We start from the raw sequence: 23,344 nt of genomic DNA, 5'->3' as shown, positions 1-23,344 counted from the left end.
TGCTTTGTGGTACAAATTACACCACAGTCTGATTCAATCAAAGTTGGGCTCCTTTGCAGAGGGAGTTTCTTTGGCCAGTCTATGAGTTTATCCTGACTCCGAGAAGCCTCTTCTTAGCCGCCTCTTTCCCTGGTTCTCCCTGGTAAACCAGATAGTCTACAGTTTAGCTTCTTGCTTTCACGGAGCTACCTGCTTCCTCTTAATTGCTTCCTACCCAAATTGTCATTGTTTCCTGGAGTGCCCTTTGGCTTGAACTTCCCCAAACCCTTCTAAATAGAGTCACTCAGTTGCTTTGGGGAGAGCTTCAGAGCTCTCTATCTTTTGGTCTGTCTCTTCCCTGGGAGCTAGGAACTCGGGGCTCTGCTCTGGAGCCAGGAGCGGGACAGTGGCCTGCTTGTCTCAGACAATCTTGTTTGATGAGCAGAGTGTTGGGCAGCGTAGCCACTGGTCTTGGCTCACCTCACCTGGCAGGAAACTTCGGCCCTAGGAGCTGGGGTAAGGGCAATAGAGACCCCTGTATTCTTGGCCTGCCATGCCTAAGGGAGAGCATCTGCCCTATGAGGGGGACCTGGGTGGAGGAAGAGAGCCCCTGTCTCTAGGCCACACTTGCCTGGAAGTTTCCCTCTGAGACCCAGACCTCAGGCCGGGGATAAGAAGTGCTGGGACCTGCCCCTGGAGGGGGTCCATCACAGCCCTTGCCTGGGAGCTGAGGGGAGAGGGAGCCCCATCTTCTTGTCTGCACATGCCCCGAATGGAGCTTCCGTCAGTCTGAACTAGAGGCTGGGGGCAGGGAGCAGGTTGTGCCTCAAGTGCCACAGAATCACACTTTTATTACTGAGATTTATCAGATTTTCTTAAATAAATGTTTCTTCACTTGCTGTATGCCCTGAGGACAATTTGAAGAGCCTTTACATGATTGGGGTTTTTAGAATTTCCACCAGCTATGGCTGTTTCACTAGGGATTGACTCTTAGAGCTCCTCATTGCTGCTATTATGCTTATGTAATATCTTTTTATTAGAATTTTATGTAACTCATTTCCAGATAAATTTATAGACTTGTTCTATCATGTTCTATCTAGCTTTGGGCATAGATGGGGTGGGGAAAGCAGAGTTAGTATCCAGATGTCTTCAAACAACACAAGCGCCTCCAGGGGACCAGATTCAGTAAGACCACACCCCCTGACAAACAGTGTAACCCTCGGGTGTGGGCCTCCTTTACATATCTGCTGACAGGAAGCTGGGTGAGACTGTGCTTCCTCAATGCCTGCTCTGTGCAGCCAACACATTCCTCGCCAGGTCTGCTATCTTTTGGTAAATCAGCAGGAGAATTAATCTATACTTACGGTGAGGGTTTGGGGGTGTGGTCTAAAAGCATCTAGCCTCTCTCATCTAAAACACAGCATCTACCTTCTCAAACATTCCATTAAATCCCTAAGTAATTCTGTTTTAAACTTTTGTTAATATATTTTAATTTTTAACTGGACTCTACCTACTATTCAGCTTGGATCACTATTAAATATAATGTCATCAATCAGGAGATAATAATAGTAATAATGATGATAGCTAAACTACTCCCCACAACTCTTAATCTACAGTTATGCCGCAATAACGTCACAGGAAAGATATAGTCCAGAAAGACAGTGCCCACAGTACCCCTATCTGTCTGCTAATTTTTCCCAAGATCTATTTCCCCTAAAATGATCTCAATTCTATGGCTTTGCACCCCATTGCTTAATAGTGCCCCATGCTTAACAAGCACTCATTAGACATTTGCCGAACGAATGAGTAAATGAATCGTTGCTGAGTAAAACCTGCTTCTATGCCAGAAAGAGAAAAGAATGGCATTTGCATCTTAAAAACGTAAGGGAATTTCTTCTTGATATAACAGACCAAACTGAAATGAAGAAAGAGCAGACCTGAAAGATGCCTTCCTCTTGCGAAGCAGAAGCCTGGCTGGGTAGTATATGAATGAAACTTGGCCAGACTCCACTCACACTCCAAGCTGACTGAGGGCAGGAGTACTAGTGGAGGGTAGATGGGGTAACATCTAGATTTCACCAGTGCCTCCCAAACCAAGAGCAACAGAGCAAAACTGCAGTGCGCAAGGGCACAGAGCCTTCCCTGTTGTGTCATAACAACTGCACCCTTCAGGTACCACACATCACAGCCCTGACTGACTCTCCATCCCAGCATCCATGCAGCAAGCTCATGGCACTACCTCAGCTACCGGCAAAAGTTCTGGTGTGGCACCGCAACTTCCTCCTGCAACTATCTCCAAACCCAGACTTGAATTTCCCCATCTTCTCCAGCTTTAGGTTGTAGAATATCATTAGAGATTCCTACTGAATGGTGAGCACAGGAAAAAAATTCCTTAGAATGTGACTGTATTGGGAGAGATGTTCCATTTTCTTTTTAAGAGATGCATTCTGAAGTACACAGGGGCAAAGTGACATGGTAATTGGGATTTACTTCAAAATATTTCAGCAAAGAAAAATCAACAAAGAAAAGAAAGACAGACAAAGCCTATGTGGCAAAATCCTGCTAACATAGCCTGGCTGATGGGAGCTCACTGCACCAGTCTCTCTGCTGTTGTGCAGGTTTGAAAATCTTCATTAAAAAATGTTTTCTATGAGAGGAACAAGACTCACCTGATTATCCATATCTTTGATGACCAATAGGACAGGACTGTCCAGCGATGCTGACTTCCGATAAAGAGTTTTCAAGCTGGTCCCATGCTCTAACGTGCTGTATGCGAGTCTCCACGGATACCCTTGTACCCTTGCTGGAAGGCGTCGGGCCAGCTGCAGTTCCAAAGATGGAGATGTGAATATGCAGTTCCCCACCAATCGTTCATAAACTTGCAGCACAAAGCACCTGTGGCTCAGACTCAAAATCACACTTTCTTACATATTGCTCATCTTTACTCTGGCAAATATTTGCCACTATAAACCAGTAAGAGAAGGGAAAATCATTGCTTGATGGTGTTTATTTTGGCAGAGATGCTGCCAGAGTATGCTTTCCTATTCAGGGACCTGACTGCGGGCTCACTATGCCACTAGACATTTGAAGATACCGCATCTAGCTTGATAAAGATGCATAAATTAGACACGTTCTCCCTTTTACACTTCGACCTGGCTTTCAGCAAACAGTTCACGTTTCTGCCACCGTTCTTTTTAAACCTTCATAGGTTTATCTGCTACTGATAAGTGCAGAAGAAGAAAACACAGGTGTTTACGCTTGTAGTCAAATGTAGCCTGTCCTCGTTGCACCTGTATCTTTCACCTACACTAATATTTAGCTTAAACTTAACTGCCACAAATGCCAATAATGCTCATCTCTTCAAAAATACCGAACGAGGAGACTATGAAGTGCTGAAGTCTTCAGAAAGCTTAACATCAGTTCTATCAGCATGAATCCCATCTCTGTAATTGCTTGGTGAAATCTCTTGGCTTTCCTGGGCCTGCACGGACTCATTTGTAAATTGAGGGAGGTGAAGTTGGTTCTCTAAGGTCCTTGAAATTTAGATTTCTAAGCTAATGGGAGAAGTGCAAGAGATTCCTTACTAAAGTTCACATAAAGCACATTATAGTATTTCATAAAATTGAAGTAACAGATTTTCAGAAAATATAAAGTATGTAAAGCAAATCACAGACAAAGGAAAACTCTTCCTAGCGGTAGATAGTTTTCATAAAGCAAGTAAAGTGTATTTGCTACATGACTTTTATTGAGCCTGATAAAGCCACTGGAATTCTGCAATAATCTCCAGGATGCATTTGGATGCTTTTTAAGTGTATCAGGACTATGGTCGGACACTTTAAAAAGTGTTTTGAAGACAAGAAATGGCTTTTCGTTCAGGTTTGGGAGATGGATGTGGTGTCTTGTCAACTGCTCACACTCCCCCAAGAAAGCGGTGGGGAATGTAAGCTTTGGGAAGCAGAGAAAGGAACACCGGCCTTGGTAGGGCTGCTGGTGCTCTTCCTTTAAAACCTGACTGATCCTTCACCCCTAGGGAGAAGAGTAAATGCAGTCAGGGACGGGAAATGCATTTGAAGGCCTGGAAAACCCCCATCCTACCTAAGTCCCCAGGGAGGCCCACCTGCTCGATGTGCATGTTCTCCAGGAGCGCACTGTGGGGCTGCAGGATTGGCAGGGCCGCCTCGTCGTCGTCCTCGTAGTAGCTGCACGTGCTCTTCCTGCGCTTTGCCTCCTCAACGGTGATGATCTGAAATGGAGAAGACACATAAGCCAAGAAAAACGGTGCATTTGCTTTTCCTTTGCCTGCTGAAAACGACCCCAGGTACACAACGGCCCGCAACAGGTGGAGTTTTAGCAGCAGGATATAAATTGAAATGGGGCTTTGGGGAAATGGCTGATTTTTCAATTTCAGAACAAATGCAGAATTTAACACAGTACAGCTGGGGCACTTAATATGCACAAATTAAAGTCACAGGTTTTCTGCTTTTACTATTGCTGCCGATTGCTCATTGAGTGAAAATTATGGATAACTCCACAAGCAACTTATACCCTTGAAATGCCCTAATATTCTCCTTTAGCTTGCATCTAAATTCGAATGGTTAAGAGATTAATCAAAAGATCATTCTGTAAGTCTTCTATAAATAGGAAAACTGGGAAGATAAGATAGTTTTTAAAATCGAGACTCCTAATATCTTCTCTTAAGATTATGTACATAGCAACCAACTCTGATAACGAGTTGTAACAGCTACCAGGAACAACAATTAGGTTATGATTCTTTATGTAAGGTTCAAAAACTATTGAAGTAATCTTTCCTCCCAAACTGAGAAACATGACATTGTACACAACATTTATTACTTCATTATAACTAGGCTTGTGAACTCCCAAAGTCAATTTCATCTTAAAATCGACTTTATTTTTTCCCCTCTTAAAATCTGGATAAATCACTAAATTATTTTCAAATTGAAGGATATATATGAAGTGACTTATTCACCCAAATTCCTGGGTACCAGTATTAATGACTTTTGCACTCTGGAGAAAAAAACACTTAAGTGACATCCAGTGGACTTGTCAGATAACGCACTACTCAATTTTCAAAATGCAGTGATATGTATAAATCACCTGCTGTTGTCGGAGCCAGATTTACAGGTAAGAAATTAGCTTTTACATTTTACCATCTTCTCAAGGGGAATTTACTTAAAACACTCTCAAGGAATCACAAATCCAGCATTTTAAATGTATTAAATGAAGCACATGTTTTCGGTGAACTCGATATTTCACACAGGTAAAAAATGAGGCTGTGGGATGAAAAGAACCAAATATGGATTTTTGACTCCAAAGACAAGGGGCAAACCACACTGTATTTATCTCCAAAGTGAATAAAATACCTGGTCTGGTTGAAATGTCAGCACAATCCTAATTAAGAAAGCATTTCCAAACAGACTGAGTGGCAAATCTCTGAGGACTCACCTTCACCTAATTAGCCCCCAGGGACTCCCACATACCTTCACAAAAGGCTCGTGGTCTGGTCCAGCACAATAGAAAATCTGAATGTCCACGGGCAATCTTCGGACCCTCATCGTGACTGTGACCGGGTGAGGACTGTCTGTTGCTCTCTACTGAGGAACAGGTTTTTTCTCTATCTGCCTCCACAGCACTGTCACTTGTAGCCTGGCTGAGCTACAACTGGTTTTGAAATATCTCGCTGCCTGCATGATTAAGTTTCTGTTTCCCTTAGGAGAGGGTTTAACATTTCTACAGGAACACACCCAAATTAGGATTTAGAGCAACACCCACTTCCTGTCCGGCATAGCGGTGAGGCTGTAAAATGACACTTTCACCTTTAAAGGGTGATTTCCTAACAGTACAACAAAACTCCATTGTTTTTTTTTTTTCTTTTGGTCATCTTATGTTTTTCTTCCAAATTGTCCTTGGCTAAGCTAATTTTCTAGCCGTGCCTCTTCAGAGTTTTTCCCAGCACCTTCTCTAAAGCTAAACTTCCCGTTTTAAACTTTACTATGTTCCCTAACATCACTTTGAATCTCAAAGGAAGGATGAATCTGAGGTTGATTCCTTTCACTTAAGAGCAATGGCATTTCATTTCAATACCGTGTCATGCTTGTTGGGTACGAGGAACTTCAAAGAACGAGAAAACACCTGGTTTATACGAGACTGAGCAAAGTGTTCCTTTAGATTCAGATTTTCAAAAGAGCCTTCAAAGGAATAGTTACCTTTTTACTTTTTAGAACATTAGTCTTCATGTCTAATAAACATGATGAGTCCTCCTAACTTTCCAGATCTGATGTCAGGGGGGTGGAAAGAAATGTAGATCACCATTGGATCAATTTGGGTGATCTTTCTGTGACTTTTCCAGACCTAAACGGCCTTTCGGTCTTGGGTACCACTGAGGGGACTGGAGCGCTATTGCATAGTCCATCCTGGGGGTCAGTTCTAATGATGACTCTGCTGGCAGATACTTAGTGGCCAGGCCCAGGTCAACCAGAAGTGATTCTCAATGCAAGAGCCTGGACACAATCTGGGGCAGAAGCACTCGGATTTTGTGCCAGTGCGACAGCATTTTCTTCAGTACCTGGCCCTTCATGACAACTAACATTTACTGAGTGCTTTCTGTGTGATGGTAAGCGTGGGTGCTTTGCCAGGCACAGGGACACAAAGCTGTCCAGTGAGTGAGGAGACAATTAAAGAGACATTTAAAAATAAATGAGTGCCATTCCATGCGATACAAATGCTAATAGTAGTGGGTCAAGAGGCTGGAGACACCTAGAGAGTTCTGAGACGCTTATTCAGAGGAGGTGGGGCTTCAGTTGCAGAGCAGAGGGTGGGGTGTGGGGAGCGGGAGCTGGAGGTACAGCGGGGGCCAGGGATGTGTTCTAGGTTCACTACGTCTTGAGAATAGAGAGCAAGAGAAGTAAAGATGAGGCTGGGGAAAGAGCAGGAGTGGAGAAAACAAAGAATCTTCGTGCCACAAAAGGGCTGAGAACTTATCCTGTAGGCCAGTGTTTCTAAAACCTGACTGTTCTTCAAAATCATCTGGCAGCTTTAAAAAATACAGATTCTGACATTCCTCCCCCAGACCTACTGAATTAACACCTCTGGTGGTGAGGGTCTAGGATTCAGCAAAAAACCTGACTTAAGTAGTGGTTCTGACAATTGGCCAGGTGGGTAATGACCGCAATGGGGAGCCACTGAGTGTTTTAAGCATGAGAGTATATGACCACCTTGTGTCATTTAAATAAGCTAAATAGGTAGCACAGAACATATACAAGACCTTTAAACATGATGCAGGAAACATCAGAAGTCATTAAAAAGTGCTGGAAAATTGACTATTAAAAATATTACCTATCATATATCAATAAATCAACTGTAGACTGAGTAGAGTTTAAATTGATACTCTCAGGCCACCTATACATAAAAGCACTATAAAAAAACTGTAAACAAAAACTATAAAATAAAGACAAATAGCAAACCAGGAAAAAAATCTGTCAAAAATACAGGAGACAAAGAATTAATATCCTTAACCATAAAGAACTGAAACAGTATGATGAAACTATTAAGATTCCTTTAGGAAAATGGGCAAAGGAAATGAATGGGCATCACAAAGAAGAAGAAACACAGATTTTAAACATATTATATAGCAAATTTCTTTCTTTCTTTCTCTCTCTCTCTCTCTCTCTCTCTCTCTCTTTCTTTCTGTTTTTTGGTGAGGAAGATTGGCCCTGTGCTAACATCTGTGTGTGACACAGCATGGCTTGTTGAGCAATGTGTGGGTCCATGCCCAGGATCCAAACCTGTGAACCCCAGGCTACCAAAGAAGAGTGTATAAACTTAACCACTACACCACTGGGCTGGCCCCCAAAAATTTTTAGAAAGGAGTAATAGTAATAATATTTTCTGCTGGCAGAAACACAGTGAGAAGAGTATTCCTCACACTCGTGGCAAGTTAAGTTGGCATTATATAAAAAATGAGAGTCATAAACAGTTAGTACCCTTAGACCAAGTAATTTCACTTCCAGGAAACTAAGAGTTGCAGTTCATCTCATCCTTGTGAAAATCTTGAAGTTTTTCCTAAAAATGTGGAATCATTAAATAAATCATAATTGAGATTAAAAATATTATGCAACCATTAAAAATAAGGCTTAAGGGGCCAGCCTGGTGGTGCAGCGGTTAAGTGCATACATTCCACTTTGGCAGCCCAGGGCTCGCCAGTTCAGATCCTGGGTGCGGACATGGCACTGTGTGACAAGCCTTGCTGTGGTAGGCGTCCCACATATAAAGTAGAGGAAAATGGGCATGGGTGTTGGCTCAGGGCTAGTCTTCCTTCTCAGAAAAAAAAAAAAAAAGAGGAGAATTGGCAGATGTTAGCTCAAGGATAATTGGCCTCGAAAAAAATAAATAAATAAATAAAATAAAAATAAGGCTTAACAATCTTTTTTTGTTGTTAGTGCCATCGAGTCAATTTTGACTCCAAGTGACCCTGCGTACAGCAGAGCAGAGCCAGCCCATCTTTTCCGCCATGCTCTCATCTTCCGGTGCTGTACCAGTCAATGCTCCACTGCTATTCTAGGGTTTTCATGGCCAAATTTTTCAGAAATGAGTGCTTCTTCCTAGTCTGTCTTAGTCTGGAAGCTCTATGGAAACCTGTCCACCATAGGTGACTGCACGTGTTGGAAATACCGGTGGCATAGCTTTCAGCATCACAGCAATACGCAGCTGCCACAGTATAACAACCCACAGACGGGTGGTGTGGTTCCCTGACTGGGAAACGAGAGTGCTGAATCTTAACCACTAGACTATGAGGGCTGGCCTCATTTTGGTTATTTAAGCATTTTTTAACATTCTGAAATCATGAACCCAGGCCACAGAGGTCAGAGCGCCAAATCCTAACCACTAGACCACCTAAAAATCTTTAATATAATTCTCACAATATGCCAGTGAGAAAAGCAGATATAGCACTCTACATAGAGCAGGACCCCATTTTGCAAAAGTAAAAAGCAAGACTCACCTTCTCCTAACCCCCACCACCTAGAAAACATCCTAAAACAAAATAGAAAAAAAAGGAGTCGAAGGAAATGTACAAAAGTGTTAAGTGTGGTTAGATAATATTTTAAAATTTTCTGCATGGTACTTTTCTGTAGTTTCCACATTTCCTACAATAAGCAGGTAATCCTTTTATAATATTAGGGAATAAAGATTATTTAAAGTCCTTGTGTATAGGAGGATGGTCAGTGCCCTTAGGAGTCCCAGTGAAGGGTGCAGGCAGGCTGATGAGGGCAGGGGTATTAGAGGGGAGCAGAGGTCCCTGCACTGGACAAGATCAGAATCAACAAGATGCTGACTAGAGATGACCGACTAGATATGATGATGAAAGAGAAGAATCTGGGATGATATCTAGGTTTCTGGCTTGGGGCACCACTAATGAAGATGGGAATATGTGAGGAGCAGAAAGTTTCGGGGAAAGATGATGAGATGTTTTGGACATCCTGAGGCTCAGACACTTGCCCGCCTCTCGGGAGTGCAGGATTGCTCTCCCCACCCACAGAGGAGAAGAAATGCTGTCCTGGTGGCCCAGCTTTAACGTGATGCTCGTAAGCAGAGCTTGCTCCCGCACGGGAGCGAGCTTGGCCAGCATTCTTCTCCCCATTGCACTTTTGGACTCTCTTACACGTGGCAAGAAAATAGGGATAAGGTGGCCCGAACAGTCCAGTCACTTGTCTCTCCAGTTATCTTATCTTTCCACGTGTCTGAGTGTCAGCAAGAGTGCCAGGAGCTCGGAAGAGGCCAACTCTTTTCTTCCTCTGCCACTGCAGGTCTAGAGACTCCATTCTAGAGGGATCTGCTCTCTCTTTCACTCTCCTCAGGGACTTAGTCTGAGAAGGCCTGGGGTGGACTGCCCAAGCACCCTCTGCCGTAGATTCTGAAGGGGACCTTGCTCTCTATGCGTAGCTCTTGCCGGTAGGTGTGGCTTAGTCTCTCACCGGAGTTGTCAAGAGCTGAGATTCAAGGTTAGGATTAGTCGGAAGGGGCAGAAGAGGCCTTAAGAGAACTGCTTTGGCTCAAGATATTCAGGCCTGGTCAGAAAAGAATTAAGTCCCCAATGCAACCTAAACTTCTGTCCGGGACTCCCTAGCGGAGCAAGAGGTCATGGCTACAGTAAGCAAATGTTCCTTTCCTGACTTTGCCTCCTCTGTGCACACATCTCATGGGGGCCTCTCGGGCAGGGATGATTAGGTGAGGACAGGACTTGATATTCCTGGGTGCCTTGGCCAGAATACCAACATCACATGATCTCTGCCTCGTGGAGACTTCCAGCAGTGCCTGCGGGGCATCTGTGAGCTCTAGAGTAGCAGCCTGGGAGAAAGAGTTGTGTGGTGGAGGCAAATGTGGGAGTCACGAGGGGTGATGTGCTCATCCAAGGAAGAGTACCAGATGAAGAGAAGAGACCCAAGACAAACTCCTACGGACACGCAGACTCGGAAAGACTGGCCAGAGACAGGAGGATGAACAGAAAAAACAAAATTGACATAAAAAGCCAAAGGAAGGAGGGCCTGATAGACAGGCTTAAATCTTCAAATAATGGTCTCAAAGAAGGAGCTTATGAACTAGGGGGAGAAAAACACGTCAACAAGTATACTGCTGGGAAATATACTACAGAGGTATGAACAATGGGCTGTGGGAGGACAGGAGGAGTAAGTTTTCCAGAAAGCATCTCAGAAGTGACCAATGAGCTGGACCCTGAAGGACGACAGGAGTTTGCTGTGTATATACACATGCACACATTTGGGCTGGGAGGGACTGAATGAGAAAGGAGAGAATGAGTGGTGCACACACACATTTGAGAGGACCTGGCTTCCAGAAGGGATTAGACCTAAGGGGCAGGCCTCCTCACCCTGTGTCATCCAGACCTGGCAAGGTCCCAGCCTTGGAAGAATCTGAGTGCCTCCTTGATGAATCTCAAACCAGACTGGGGCTGCTGCTGGAGAAAACCACCCCTCCCTTTTGCCTGGCACCACTATGAATGTACGGTGGCAGACCCCGACAGGGCCTTCAGTCCCAGGCAGATATCCTATGACACCTCCTTACTTAGCATTGTTCCTCGTCTCCAGAGTTGCTATTTCATACCTTCTCTGTATTCCTCTAACTCCTCCTTCACGTCTAGGAGATACCCCTTCCTTCGACCTCAAAGAAACCATTACAATGAGAAATGCCGTGATTTGCCACTACCAAATCTCCATTTTATTTGCACATATCCTATTCTTTTCTACTGTCTACTTGGACCACCTGTCTAAGCCCAATCCGATCCCTACCCTCCACATTCCCAACAGATCCTCAGGGATCTACTCTCTTGCTCATTCCTCCCTCATTCCCTTATCTTCTACACCTTGTACTCTATCGTCCTGCTGACCTCACCCAAAAGGTTAAAGTCTCTCTAGCGAGAGGGAAAACCCTTCCCAACCACACCTCTTCTTCCAGCTCCCATATTATCTCATTGTTCTCCTCCCAAACAAACGTGATGTGTTTGCCCACATTTACTAGCTCCACTTACTCACCCTCCACTTTCTTTGAACCACTGGAATCTAAATTTTGAACCAATCACTTTGATGAAAGAGCTTTTGTCAAAGTCACCAACTACCCCTTGGGTTCCAAATCCAAAAGACAGATCTCAGGGGCCGGCTCCATGGCCGAGTGGTTAAAGTTCTGCGTGATCTCCAGTGGCCCAAGGTTCATGGGTTCGGGTCCCAGATGCAGACCTACTCCACTCATCAGCCACGCTCTGGAGGCCTGGAGGCATCCCACACACAAAGTAGAGGAAGACTGGCACAGATGTTAGCTCAGGGCTAATCTTCCTCATAAAAAAAAATATATAAATAAATAAACAAAAAACAGATCTCAGTTCTTGTCTTTTGACTCCTCTGCAGCATAAGTCATTTTTGAACAATTACCCTCCTCTTGAAACATTCTCTTTCCTTGGCTTCTAAGACACGACTTTCCTTATTTCCCTGCCTCTTCCCTGGCTGTTCCACATCAGTCACCTCTGTGAGCTCCATGTCTTCATTTGGCCCTTTAATGCCGGTATCCTTAAGGTCTGTTCTGAGCCCTGTTCCCTACACACTCTCCTGGGATGACCTCAGCTACACTCATAACTTCTACTTTGCTAATGAGTTCCAAGAGTATATCTTCAGATCTTTTCCCTGAGTTTTATTCTCAGTTGTTCCACAAATGTGGAATGTCCCTCAAATTTAGATTAAAACAGGAACACAGAGCATTTCCTATTAAATCTAATCCTCTTGCTATGTTCCTTATCTCAGTGAAGACCAGTTACCTCTATCCCCTCAGTTCCTACTCTAAAAACCAAGAGATCAATCTCAACATCTTCCTTATTTTCCACCTGTAATTAATTACTCACAAAGTTCTGTGCATTCCACCTTCTATGTGTCAATTTTCTCTCTCCTCGCTGCTACTCTTTCAGGAACCATTATCTCTCAACACTGATTACTGCAAGAGCCTCCTAATGGGTCTTCAAGCTTCAAGTGTTGTCCAACTCCAACCCGTTGAACATCTGTCGGCAGAGAGAGCTCTCCGAAATGCATATCTGTATGCACTTCTCCATGCTCAAAGCAGCTCAGCACCTTCCTACCGCCCTCAGGAAAATAACTGAAGTCCTACACGCAGTTCATAGGTCCTTCACCATCTGCCCTTGCTTACTTCTCCAGCTTCGTTTCTTGCTGCTCCCTCAGCTTTGCACCCATGCTCCAGCCACACTGACCTTTTGTTAGTACATCAAATGCCCCATGCTCTCTCTTTCTCCCCTGGGTCATTCCTCTGCACAGACTTTTCTCTCTGGCCAGAACACATTCCATGTCCTACTCCCACCCCAACTGCCTATATTCCCACTTCTTCTGATCTCAGCTCAGCTCACTCCTTCTGGGCAGCTTTCCCTGACTCCCCGGCTCCATCCAGGTGCCTGGCTACAGGCTCCTACAGCATGTGGCACTTTGCCTACGATGGCATTTACCTCATTGTTCTGTAATGATTTATCTATATTCCTTGATGCTAAATTCTACTTATCTCATCCATTGTGTTCCTAACATGGGAAGGGCTTGGTAAATGTTCAAAAGAATTATGAAGGGCTTTTCAGGCCAAATTAAGGAGCTTGAATTTCATCATGTACGTGAAGGGAACTCAGCAGCAGTTTTAAAAAAGGAGTGAAGGGGCTGGCCCAGTGGCATAATGGTTAAGTTCATATGCTCCACTTCAGTGGCCCGGGGTTCGTGGTTTTGGATCCAGGGTGTAGGCCTACACACTGCTCATCAAGCCATGCTATGGTGGTGTCCCACATACAAACTAGAGGAAGATTGGCCCTGATGTTAGCTCAGGGCCAATCTTCCTCACCAAAATAAAAGGGGGGGGGTAGTGAAATGACCCGGTGGTGGCAGCAGTGGTGGTGGTGGTGATGGTGGTAGGGTCTTTCTGACAGACATAATGAGCTTCAAACAGAGGAATAAGGTTATTTTCCCGTATAACTTCAAAGGTGCTCAGGAAATCTAACTTCAACCCAGCCAAGAAGTTCTTGGAATCCAGACACAAGAACACTTTGATTGCATCCTGTACTTTAAGGACCATGACAGTGTAGCCCCTCTTGAGCTCTCACCTCCCAGCTTTTGGTGGTCGGCTCGCTGAAGAAGTTGTCGATCATATTCAGTTCTTCCTTTTCCACCACCACAAAGCCTTGCTCTTTGGCATCTTTCCCATAGACGTCAGGAGACCATTGAACAAAGAATGTGTATAAGTGATCCACCCTGAAAAACATGTTCGTCACAGGAGTGAACACCAAATCCGCTTTCCTGGCAGGCACTAGTGGGAGCTGAGCACATACAACGAGCTTGGCAAATCCATTTTGCTAATTGGGAAATTTCCCACTGTGAAGACGATCTTTATGAGCACATTCCAAACTCGGATAATAAGTCAACAAATAGAAGCAGAAGCCCAGAGACACTGAGAGACTGTCTTTCAATCTGAGAAAAAGATCAAGAGATGGGATATAAAACTGAAAAACACAATGAAATATTTATACCAAATATTTTTCCTCATTGGGTGTTCCTTTGTTGGACCCCTATATTCATTGGGAAAAAACGGATCTGAAGCTTTAGATGGGAACAGATAAGCAATACTCCAAATAGGTCTCTATGTATATTGAAGCATTATTACAATTTTAATAAACTATCTTTAATAAGTAGAATATGTCAGGAATAATACTAGCTATTATGTTAACATTAGAAAGAGACAATTTTATTGACATAGGAATGCAGTTTGCTTCTGATTTCTCTGTTCTCTTATACATATGTAACATTTGAAGGTTCTGAAGCATCTCCATAGAATTAATCAAAAGAGAGATGGCTAGTTTCTGAGGAGAAAACAGGAGCTCTGGGTCCCCGCATCCACAATATTCCCCCAAGTGTAAGAGTCGCAGCTCTCTGACCTTCGATTCCACACCTGCAACCATCAGAGTCGGGCAGTGGGTGATAGACAGGATCAAATGATTCTTAAAGTCTTTTCTAATCACAAATGGTAATTCCAATTTGAGGCTACTGTTTGGGACAATATTAATTTATTGCTAGTTTTTAAAAAGTTATAATTACATAAAAATATTATAACACTATTGCCAGAGATTGAATGTTTGTGTCTCTCCCAAATTCAAATGTTGAAACCTAATCCCCAATGTAATAGTAATTGGAGACAGAACCGTTGGGAGGTGCTTAGGTTATGAGGCAGAGCCCTCATGACTGGGATTAGCGCCCTTATGAAAGAGACCCCAAAGGGCTAGCTAGCCCCCTTCTGCCAAGTGAGGACACAAAGATAGCCAGGAAGTGGGCCCTCACCAGACACCGAATCTGCAAGCACTTTATCTCAGACTTCCCAGCCTCTAGAACTGTGAGGAAAGAATTTCTGTTGTTTTTAAGCCACCCAGTCTATGGTATCCTGTTACAGCAGCCTGAACAGGCTAAGACAAATATTAATGGAACTAAAAGAAACAAACAAAAAAGTCACCCACAATTCTGATATCCCAGAATTAGGCTTCCATATTCCCATCTGTTCTTGTCCATACGTACACAGTTTTCTTTTCATTGTAATTAGGGCCAAGACATAATTGTTTGTTATATGTAACACTAAAGAAGGTACATTTGCCATGTTGCTGTCTTTGTGCTGGTTTGCAATGGCTACATTTCAGGAAAGTGAAGAACCACAATTAGCCTCTGTTCCCATGTCCTCAGGATATTTAGCTTGTTTCCATTTCTTTGATTGTACTTACAATGAACGTCCTCATGGTCTATGCCTTTCACCATCTTCTGAATTATTTTCTCAAGATTAGTTGCCAGAAAAAGGATCACTGGGCCAAAGGGCATGATTTTACAGTGCGTGATTCATCCTGCCAACGTGCTTTTGAAAAGCTTGCTAGTTTACTCTTAACACCAGCACTGCTGTTTGCGTCTGTTTTATAACAATGTTGCTTACCCTTTAAAGAAAATGAGTTTAATATATATTTAAGTTTGACCTGACTCACGTTGCATGTCTTTGAGTGTTAGTTGGCTTGAACATTTTTCACAAGTTTTCTTCCTGGCTGTGGCTTTTCGTTCATGAATTGGCTCTTTGTGACTGTGGAGTCGACACGTCTCTTGCCAATTGTGGGAGCCCTTATGTCATGTAAATAGGAACCACTATCAAATGAGTTTCTAAGCTTTTGTTTCTCTTTTTATATTAATCATGTCTTTTCTTCCACAATATAGAATTACCAATTTTCATATACTTTAAAGGTATATTTTGAAATTTCTCCTACTCCTTCAAAAGTCAGAAAGTTGTCACCCAAGACAAGGTGCGTATCAGTATATATGATATGCCACCACTTATATTTAAAGAAAAAATAGGTATAGATATGTTAGGATTGTACGTGGATATCATGGTTAGTTTTATATGTCAGTTTGGTTAGGCCTTAGCTGGTTTTTGGTCAAGCACTAGTCTAGACGTTGCTGTGAAGGTATTTTTTTAGATGTGATGAACATTTAAATCAGCAGTCTTTCAGTAAAGCAGGTTAACCTCCATAATGTGGGTGGGCCTCATCCAATCAGTTGAAGGCCTTAAGAGAAAAAGACTGAGGTTCCCTGAGCAAGAAGGAATTCTGTCTTTAGATGGCCATCAGACTTGAGACTGCAACATCTACTCTTTCCTGGGTCTCCAGCCTGCCAGCCTGTCCTGCAGAGTTTAGACTTGCCAGCCCCCACAACCATGTGAACTAATTCCTTAAAACAAATCTTTCTCTCTCTCTACATATATATATACACATCCTATTGCTTCTATTTCTTTGGAGATCCTTGACTAATACAATGGCCTACTCTGAAAGGCTATATAAGAAACTGATCAAAATGGATAGCTCTGGGCAACGGAATGGGGTGGGAGAAGGACCTATTTTACCTCATATATATATTTAAGTTATTTTAATTTTGGGGAAACAGGTAGTACATTTTTTGGATTCAAGCATCCAAACTATATTTTCAAAAGCATATAATAAGTTTCCTTCTCACTGACACCCCTGTCCACCACATTGTGTGCCCACCCATTTCACCATAGGTGACCATTTTATTAGTTTCTTGTGTATTTTTGTAGTGTTATTTATATAGCTATAAATAAAGATGAATATATATTCTTTTTGTCTTGCATTTCTACAAAAGCTAGCACTATTCTTTATTTTGCTTTATTCACTTAACAATATATCCTGGATCTCTTTCCCATCAGTATATAGATGGCTTCTTCATTCTTTCTTTTATAGCCACACAGTACTTTATGGTGTGGATTTACCACAGTTTATGAACCCATCCTCTATAGCTGGATGCTTAGGTTATTTCCAGGATTATGCTGTTGTAAACAATGCCATGATGAATAACTTCCTTTGTGATCATTTCACACACGTACAGGTATAGCTGAAGGATACATTCTCAGAGGGGGGACTGCATTGTTAAAGGAGCAATCCACTTAGAATTTTGACATATAATACCATGTTACCCTTTTCAGGGATGATATGATTTTTTGCTCTCCCACCAGCAATATGTATACTCTTTTGAAGTATTTTTACCATGTAGTATGAAATCTCCTATTAAAAATTAACTTAGAAAAAATGAAATAAATCACTCCTCCAGAAAGGTCTGATAAGTATACAATTCTAACCCTTTTAGTTTACTAATACATAAAATTGAGTCCATCTTAACTGTACTTTGGAAGAGAGTTGAGAACCAAATACGCTTCACTCTAACTTTTGGAAAAGGAGACAATTATTACATGCATATCCACATCAGATAAAATGGCTTCCTAATCATTGTTAGTTAGCTTACTTGTGAGAAAGAGAAAATCAGTCCCTGATACCCAGGAGCTAGCCTGGTCCCTTCGGCCAGGCCACAGTGTTGCTGGGAACTGGTCTGGCACTCACAGCGAGGCCCTGATATTCTCCGGTTGAACGTAAACAATTTCCCAGAACATCAACATCAGACAAGGCCACTCCATGACCATGATGAATCATGACAAAAACAAGACCACTCTGAGGTCTCATATCTGAACGCAAAAACACAAACATTATCCAGCCACAAAAATGACCAAACAGCCCTCTAACTTGGCTAATATGAATGAACGCTTCTTTACCAAGTACAGCATTAGCCTCTCTGTCTTCCTTCCTTCTAGATAAGATTTGTAAGATACCCAAACATAGAATCACCTCTGCTTCCTAATAGCATCCAATCCAGAGCAAAGGCTCCCTTCCTTAAGTCCTCCCCCAAATCACACAACACAAACCTAACTTCCATAACTCCTTTCTGGCACCCTCTTACTGAGATGGCTCACAGTCCCATGGCGTGCCTTCTCCCTCACTGCAACAAGTCAACCCAACTCATTCAGCTTCAGCTGTGTTCCTGGTGGTCCCCGGCTGGACAGCATTGCTTCCCTCGACAACACACTCTTTGCACCCACGATATACCAGCGACCCTGTCCATGTGGAGTTTACCTTCCAGAATATTAGAGCTAATGGGGATACTGGTGTCATTTAATCCAATTAACTCTCCTTAGATGTAAGGGAAAGGGGGGGTCTGACATCTACCAACAGCATCACAGCCAGGGCTGGATCTCCTGAGGTGGCAGTCAGGGGTCTTTCAATCACACGACAAAGTCCTCCTTTCACATTGATTTCTGAATCATTTCCCAGTTAACTTCCTGGTTATGTCACAAGACACATTTTTATCACTTTTGGACCCATTTTGCATTTCTCATTTGTCCCCTAACATTTCACCCTCATAGGAGAAGTTGTTGCACAAGCACAAGCATTCAAGAAGCACTCCAAGATATGCTGAAAACTCATGCTGACATGTGTCTCTGCATAAGACTGCAAGGGAATGAGGGAGGAGGCGCAGATTTGGAGTTAAGACTTCATTTCTTCTTAGACATTATAGGAAAATATAAATTGTGAAAACTGAAGGTCAATAAAGAGTTTAAGGAGAGATCTTAATCAGCAATTTTCAAGTCACTTCCCTTTTAGGTGACGAAGACATTAAGTTACTTTTGGAGACCATTTGAGCAGTCCTTTTTTTTTTTTTTTTAAAGATTTTATTTTTTCCTTTTTTTCCCCAAAGCCCCCCAGTACATAGTTGTATATTCTTCGTTGTGGGTCCTTCTAGTTGTGGCATGTGGGACGCTGCCTCAGCGTGGTTTGATGAGCAGTGCCATGTCCGCACCCAGGATTCGAACCAACAAAACACTGGGCCGCCTGCAGCGGAACATGCGAACTTAACCACTCGGCCACAGGGCCAGCCCCCTTGAGCAGTCCTTTTTAATTACGTAGATAGAAAGTAAGTCAGACTTATTATTCTGGAAGAAGATATAATTGGACATTCCCTGCTTTATGAAGACAAGTCATTCCTACAACCCACTGGGAGGGTGATAGGAGACAGGGAAGATTTGTGTAAGAACCAAAGGATTTCCTGGGAAGTAGGAATGTCATGCCTAATACCTTCTCTTTCAAAGTTCAAGATTATTAGAGCATCTCTGATGAATTAAGGTGGTCCTAACAGAGGCAAGCCCATAGGAGAAGATAACACTGCCTCCTCCACCCCAATCTTCTTGGAGAGAGAAACTCTTCAAGGGGTATGGAGTAGGGGGAGTGGTCTAGTCTAGACTGATGACCTGGGATCAAAATAAATGCCATGATTGTTTTAGGAGCAGGTTAATTTGGGCATGGTGTGCTGCTGATGGCAAAACTTAGACCAAGCCCCCGCGCAATGGGCATTCTATGGAAGGAAATGACTGCACAGGCCATACACATATGTGTGAGTTCCTTAGGAGCTGGAACAAGCTGGCAGTGAGGGGCACAAAGTAAATTTTGGCATAAAACATTCTTTTGTTGTTGTTGTTTTAATTTCTATTTTTGGTTCTGATTTCTAAATTAAATTCCTCATTACCAAACTTACTTTTTTTTTCTTTTTTTTAATATACATATATTTTTTATTGCAGTAACATTAGTTCATAACATTATATAAATTTCAGGTGTACATCACCATGTTTCGATTCCTGTGTAGATTACATCATGTTTACCACCCAAAGACTAATTACAATCCATCACCATACACATATGCCGAGTCACCCCTTTCACGCTCCATCCTCGCCCTTTCCCCTCTGGTAACCACCAATCCAATCTGTCTCTATGTGATTGTTTGTTGTTGATTTTATCTTCTGCTTCTGTGAGTGAGATCATACGGTATTTGACTTTCTCCCTCTGACTTATTTTGGCATAAAGCATTCTTGCCTGCACGTGCCATTCTCTCGAGAAGAAACATCTCAGCCTGGGGCAGGTCTCTGGGGCGAGCAGGTGAGGGGGTTTATCCCAAACCTCTTCTCTTGGGACTGCCGGATTTCTCATGAGTGGTGACTCAAGCCTCTGAGCTTGCATGCGATCAGAGAAGGTGACCTATTCTGCAGCAGCCCCTGGGGGGTCAGGAGCAGCCAGGGCCAGCCCTTAACCTGAGTAAGCACTGGGTTTGTTGGACTTACGAAAGGAGGGAAGTCTCTAAAAAGGAGGGAGAAGGCACTTCAAAAATATCACAGAATAGAGGCTCAGAGTCATAAAAATTTTAGGATTAAACACAGAAGCGACCTTACATTTTAAGCAATGCTGGAGACATATAACATATCAGCTACCTAAAAATAACACACCTGATTCCCTGCCTCGGGGACCTCACACTGCACAATAACTCTAAGAGGCAGGTATCATTTTGCCCAATTTACAGACAAGGAAACTGAGACTTAGCAGACTGAAGAATGTGCCCAAACACCCCATCCTAGAAATGTTCCAGCCAGGCTAAGCCGACTGCCTCTTCTTCTATGAATGCTGAACTCCAAGGGGGACAGGTACACTTTTGGACCTGTCCAGAGTCAGAGGTCTCTTAGTACGAGTCAACTGCTTCCTCAGCTTTGGGTTTAATTAATGAAGCTTAAGCAATATTAGTGAGATGGCCTGGGTGGCCCATAGAGCACATGCTGCCCACTGCCCATTCCTCCTCCTACACCTTCCACGGGTAGGCTCACTGTGCTCTGCGCTCGGGGAACATCACGGTGCAGCCGCCTCACCTCAGCCATGCTTCTGGGATGGGTTCTCCAGTGGCTGCGGCACGCGGGGCAGCAGCCCTGGGCCTCCCTGCTCTCTCGGGTGGTGGGTTTTATCTCTGCAGCTACAAAGTCACCCCAGCCTTGGGAAGCCTCAGGTGAGGTGAGACGGGAAACCTCAGATATCCATTCTGCACGGGGCGTCCTGATGGGAAATGTTCACGTCTCTTCTCTCAGACATTCAAGGCAATGGCACACCCCGATTTCCCTCAGCAACAGCCTCCCACATGAAACCACCTCATTCTCTCCTGTAGACCGGGCCCTCACACTACGCCTCTTAGGGAAGGGCAGAAGGACTGAAGAATTAAAATGGCCTGTTCCACAAGAGAAAATTAAAGTCCCTTTGGAACCAATTTGATGACTTAATTCTTAGGCCCCTGGAGAGCAAAGGGAAGGAATCAGTGTCCCTCTTTCCAGCTCTACTTTTGCTCAATTCTCTATCCTTCGTTTATGTTATTTTTATGACTTAGGGGAAAGAGAGGAAGAGGATATGACTTCATCTTTTTTCTTCTAGATTAGAGCAGCTGTAGGTTAAGTTTATTTAACCTAATTCTTGGAATGGTTCTTTTTGGCTAGCTAGGTTTGCCTAGTGGCTGGTTCCCAGAACTCAGCCCTGCCCTCTGGAAACAGGCCTCCGGTTCTGAAAAGTCCCCTCCTCGTCCCTCTGTGCCTCCACACGCCTCCTCCTTCCTCATGATGGTATCAGTTCTGCTCTCACCTTGACCCTTACCACTCCCTTCCCCCAGCCTCAGCCTCTCTTGGATTCACACACTTCCAGGCCAGTCCTTCCATGCACCCTCACTGGAGCCCCCTGGAGGAGCATGGCTTTGATCCTTCTACTGCACCTGCCTTCTGAACACATGCCCACAGAAACAGAAACAGTCATCTTTCCAGCTCCTCTCTTGGGATGATGGACATTGCTGGTTTGCTTAATCGTGCTTAATGGATCCACTACAAATCAAAGGCACCTAACCTCGGCTGGCAAAAACTCTCCCTGGTGGGGCTCCCTGATCACCTCTAGCTCTCTTCCTTTACTACCCCACACAGCAGCTATGGCAAATCTCTGCTTTCTCAAGCTCTCGACCTCACTCTCCTACTCGCCTCCCTCTCAGGACAGAAGATTCTCCACTGTACCATTCTGACAATGCGCTCCCCTCTGCCGTCCCTCTTAGGGAGCTTTCTCTCCAGAAGAAGGAATTCTTCTTTTTCCCATTTTAACCCTCCTCTCTGTACTTTCGACAGTTCCACTCCTTGGCGAATTGCCTCCATTATTTCCACCCCACCTGTCCATCTTCTCCATCCCTTTATCTCCTTCATCTTAACCCACAAACGTGCTTGAAAGTCCTCATCCTAAAAAAATAAAAGCCCCTGGATTTTGTTTCTCCCTAAAGCTCCCTTCCCATACCTCATTTTCCCTTCAGCGTACATTGTTAACATTTGGGTTGGCATTATTTTCCAACTCCTTTTCATTCCTGAATTTGCCATTCTGATTTTATCAACCTTTTAGCATATGTCCTTTTTTAAACCTGCCTCAGATACTGCCTGGAAGGAGGCAGAGTTTTTAAATCTTGTTCTCTCCCTCACTACTTTAGTGAAGCTGATTTTCTCAAAAGTGACCTATTGTCAAACTCAACAGTATCTCAGTCATCATTTGTCTTGACCTCCGAAAGCCTATTGATGGCTTTTCTGAAACACACTTGGTGACTCACCCTGTGATCTGGGTTGAGTCACTGAGCTTCTCTTGACCTCAGCTGCCTCAGGACACTGTCGAGGGCCTCTGGTCGAGCCAACAAAATTACCAGCAATTACCGCTATGCTGGCTGCTAACTGATCATGAAGCAGTAAGTGCGGTAACACACGTGAGCAGGGAACTGGGTCAAGCGCCGGGTTCTGGAAAATGATAATATTTGAGGAGGAAGCAGAAGAAGTGGTCCTAGAAGGAAGCCAAGAAGAAATGGCAGAGAGGTAGAGTGATCTTATAAACTGCAAAGCTCATCACTCCACCCAGCTGTGTAAAATCCTGCCAAAGTCTCCCCACAGGTTTTAGGATGAAGGCAAACTCCTTGGGGCTGCCTGAGAGCTTTGTTTTATGCCAATCCCCAAAATGTACTCCTTGTTCCAGCCATATGCTCTTGTATCTTTGCTCCAACATCCACTCTGGCCGCTGTGCTTAGGCTGTTGCCTCTTTTCTTTTATTATTATTATGTTTTTAAGAAGAGTGATGACAAGAGTAAGCCCAGTGGAGAAGCATCAGGGAGGGCTGGGATCAGGGAAGGCTTCCCGGGGCCATGGTCAAGCTGAGTGTTGAGGGAGGGGCAAGAGTCAGCTACAGGTGGAAGGGGAAACGGCGTTCTACCCCAGGGAAGGGGTGCAGCAAGACATGGCATTTCAAGAGCATGGTGATGCTGGAAGGAGGTCCAAGAGGACATGGCAGAGAGAAAGAAGGGCAATGCAATCAGACCACTGGTGACTTCTGACCGAGGATTCTGGAACAAGACAGGGCTGCTGAGATGCAGGAGACCCAGGCCTTGCCTCAAGTGCTCAGGTTTAGGTGAGTGAGCAAATCCTAACACTCTTCCAACAACCCAGTGACAGAAGCCAGCGGGCATCTGCCTGGGATGCCCGCGTCGACCCAGCAGGGGCAGACTTCCTCACAGGGGAA

At 43.9% G+C, this 23,344-nt stretch overlaps 1 protein-coding gene across 8 annotated transcripts in view; it reads right to left on the bottom strand.

Annotated features, from left to right (window-relative positions):
- Positions 1-23,344, bottom strand: part of NCOA7 (nuclear receptor coactivator 7) — a 147,210-nt gene that overhangs the window by 5,064 nt on the left and 118,802 nt on the right. For 7 of the 8 annotated variants that reach the window (XM_044757115.2, XM_070496674.1, XM_014858309.3 and 4 more), the window contains 3 exons: positions 13,643-13,790; positions 4,097-4,222; positions 2,649-2,801 (listed from right to left, as the gene is read on the bottom strand). In XM_044757115.2, coding sequence (XP_044613050.1) covers positions 2,649-2,801; positions 4,097-4,222; positions 13,643-13,790 — 427 coding nt within the window. Of the gene's footprint in view, positions 1-2,648; positions 2,802-4,096; positions 4,223-5,477; positions 5,706-13,642; positions 13,791-23,344 lie in introns of those variants that run through there. The other variant, XM_014858312.3, reaches the window with a different exon arrangement.

The sequence above is a fragment of the Equus asinus genome, chromosome 24 (assembly GCF_041296235.1).
Source record: "Equus asinus isolate D_3611 breed Donkey chromosome 24, EquAss-T2T_v2, whole genome shotgun sequence".
Lineage (NCBI taxonomy): Eukaryota > Metazoa > Chordata > Mammalia > Perissodactyla > Equidae > Equus > Equus asinus.
Note: the sequence above shows the minus strand (reverse complement) of the source record. Positions and strands in the feature narration are given on the sequence as shown.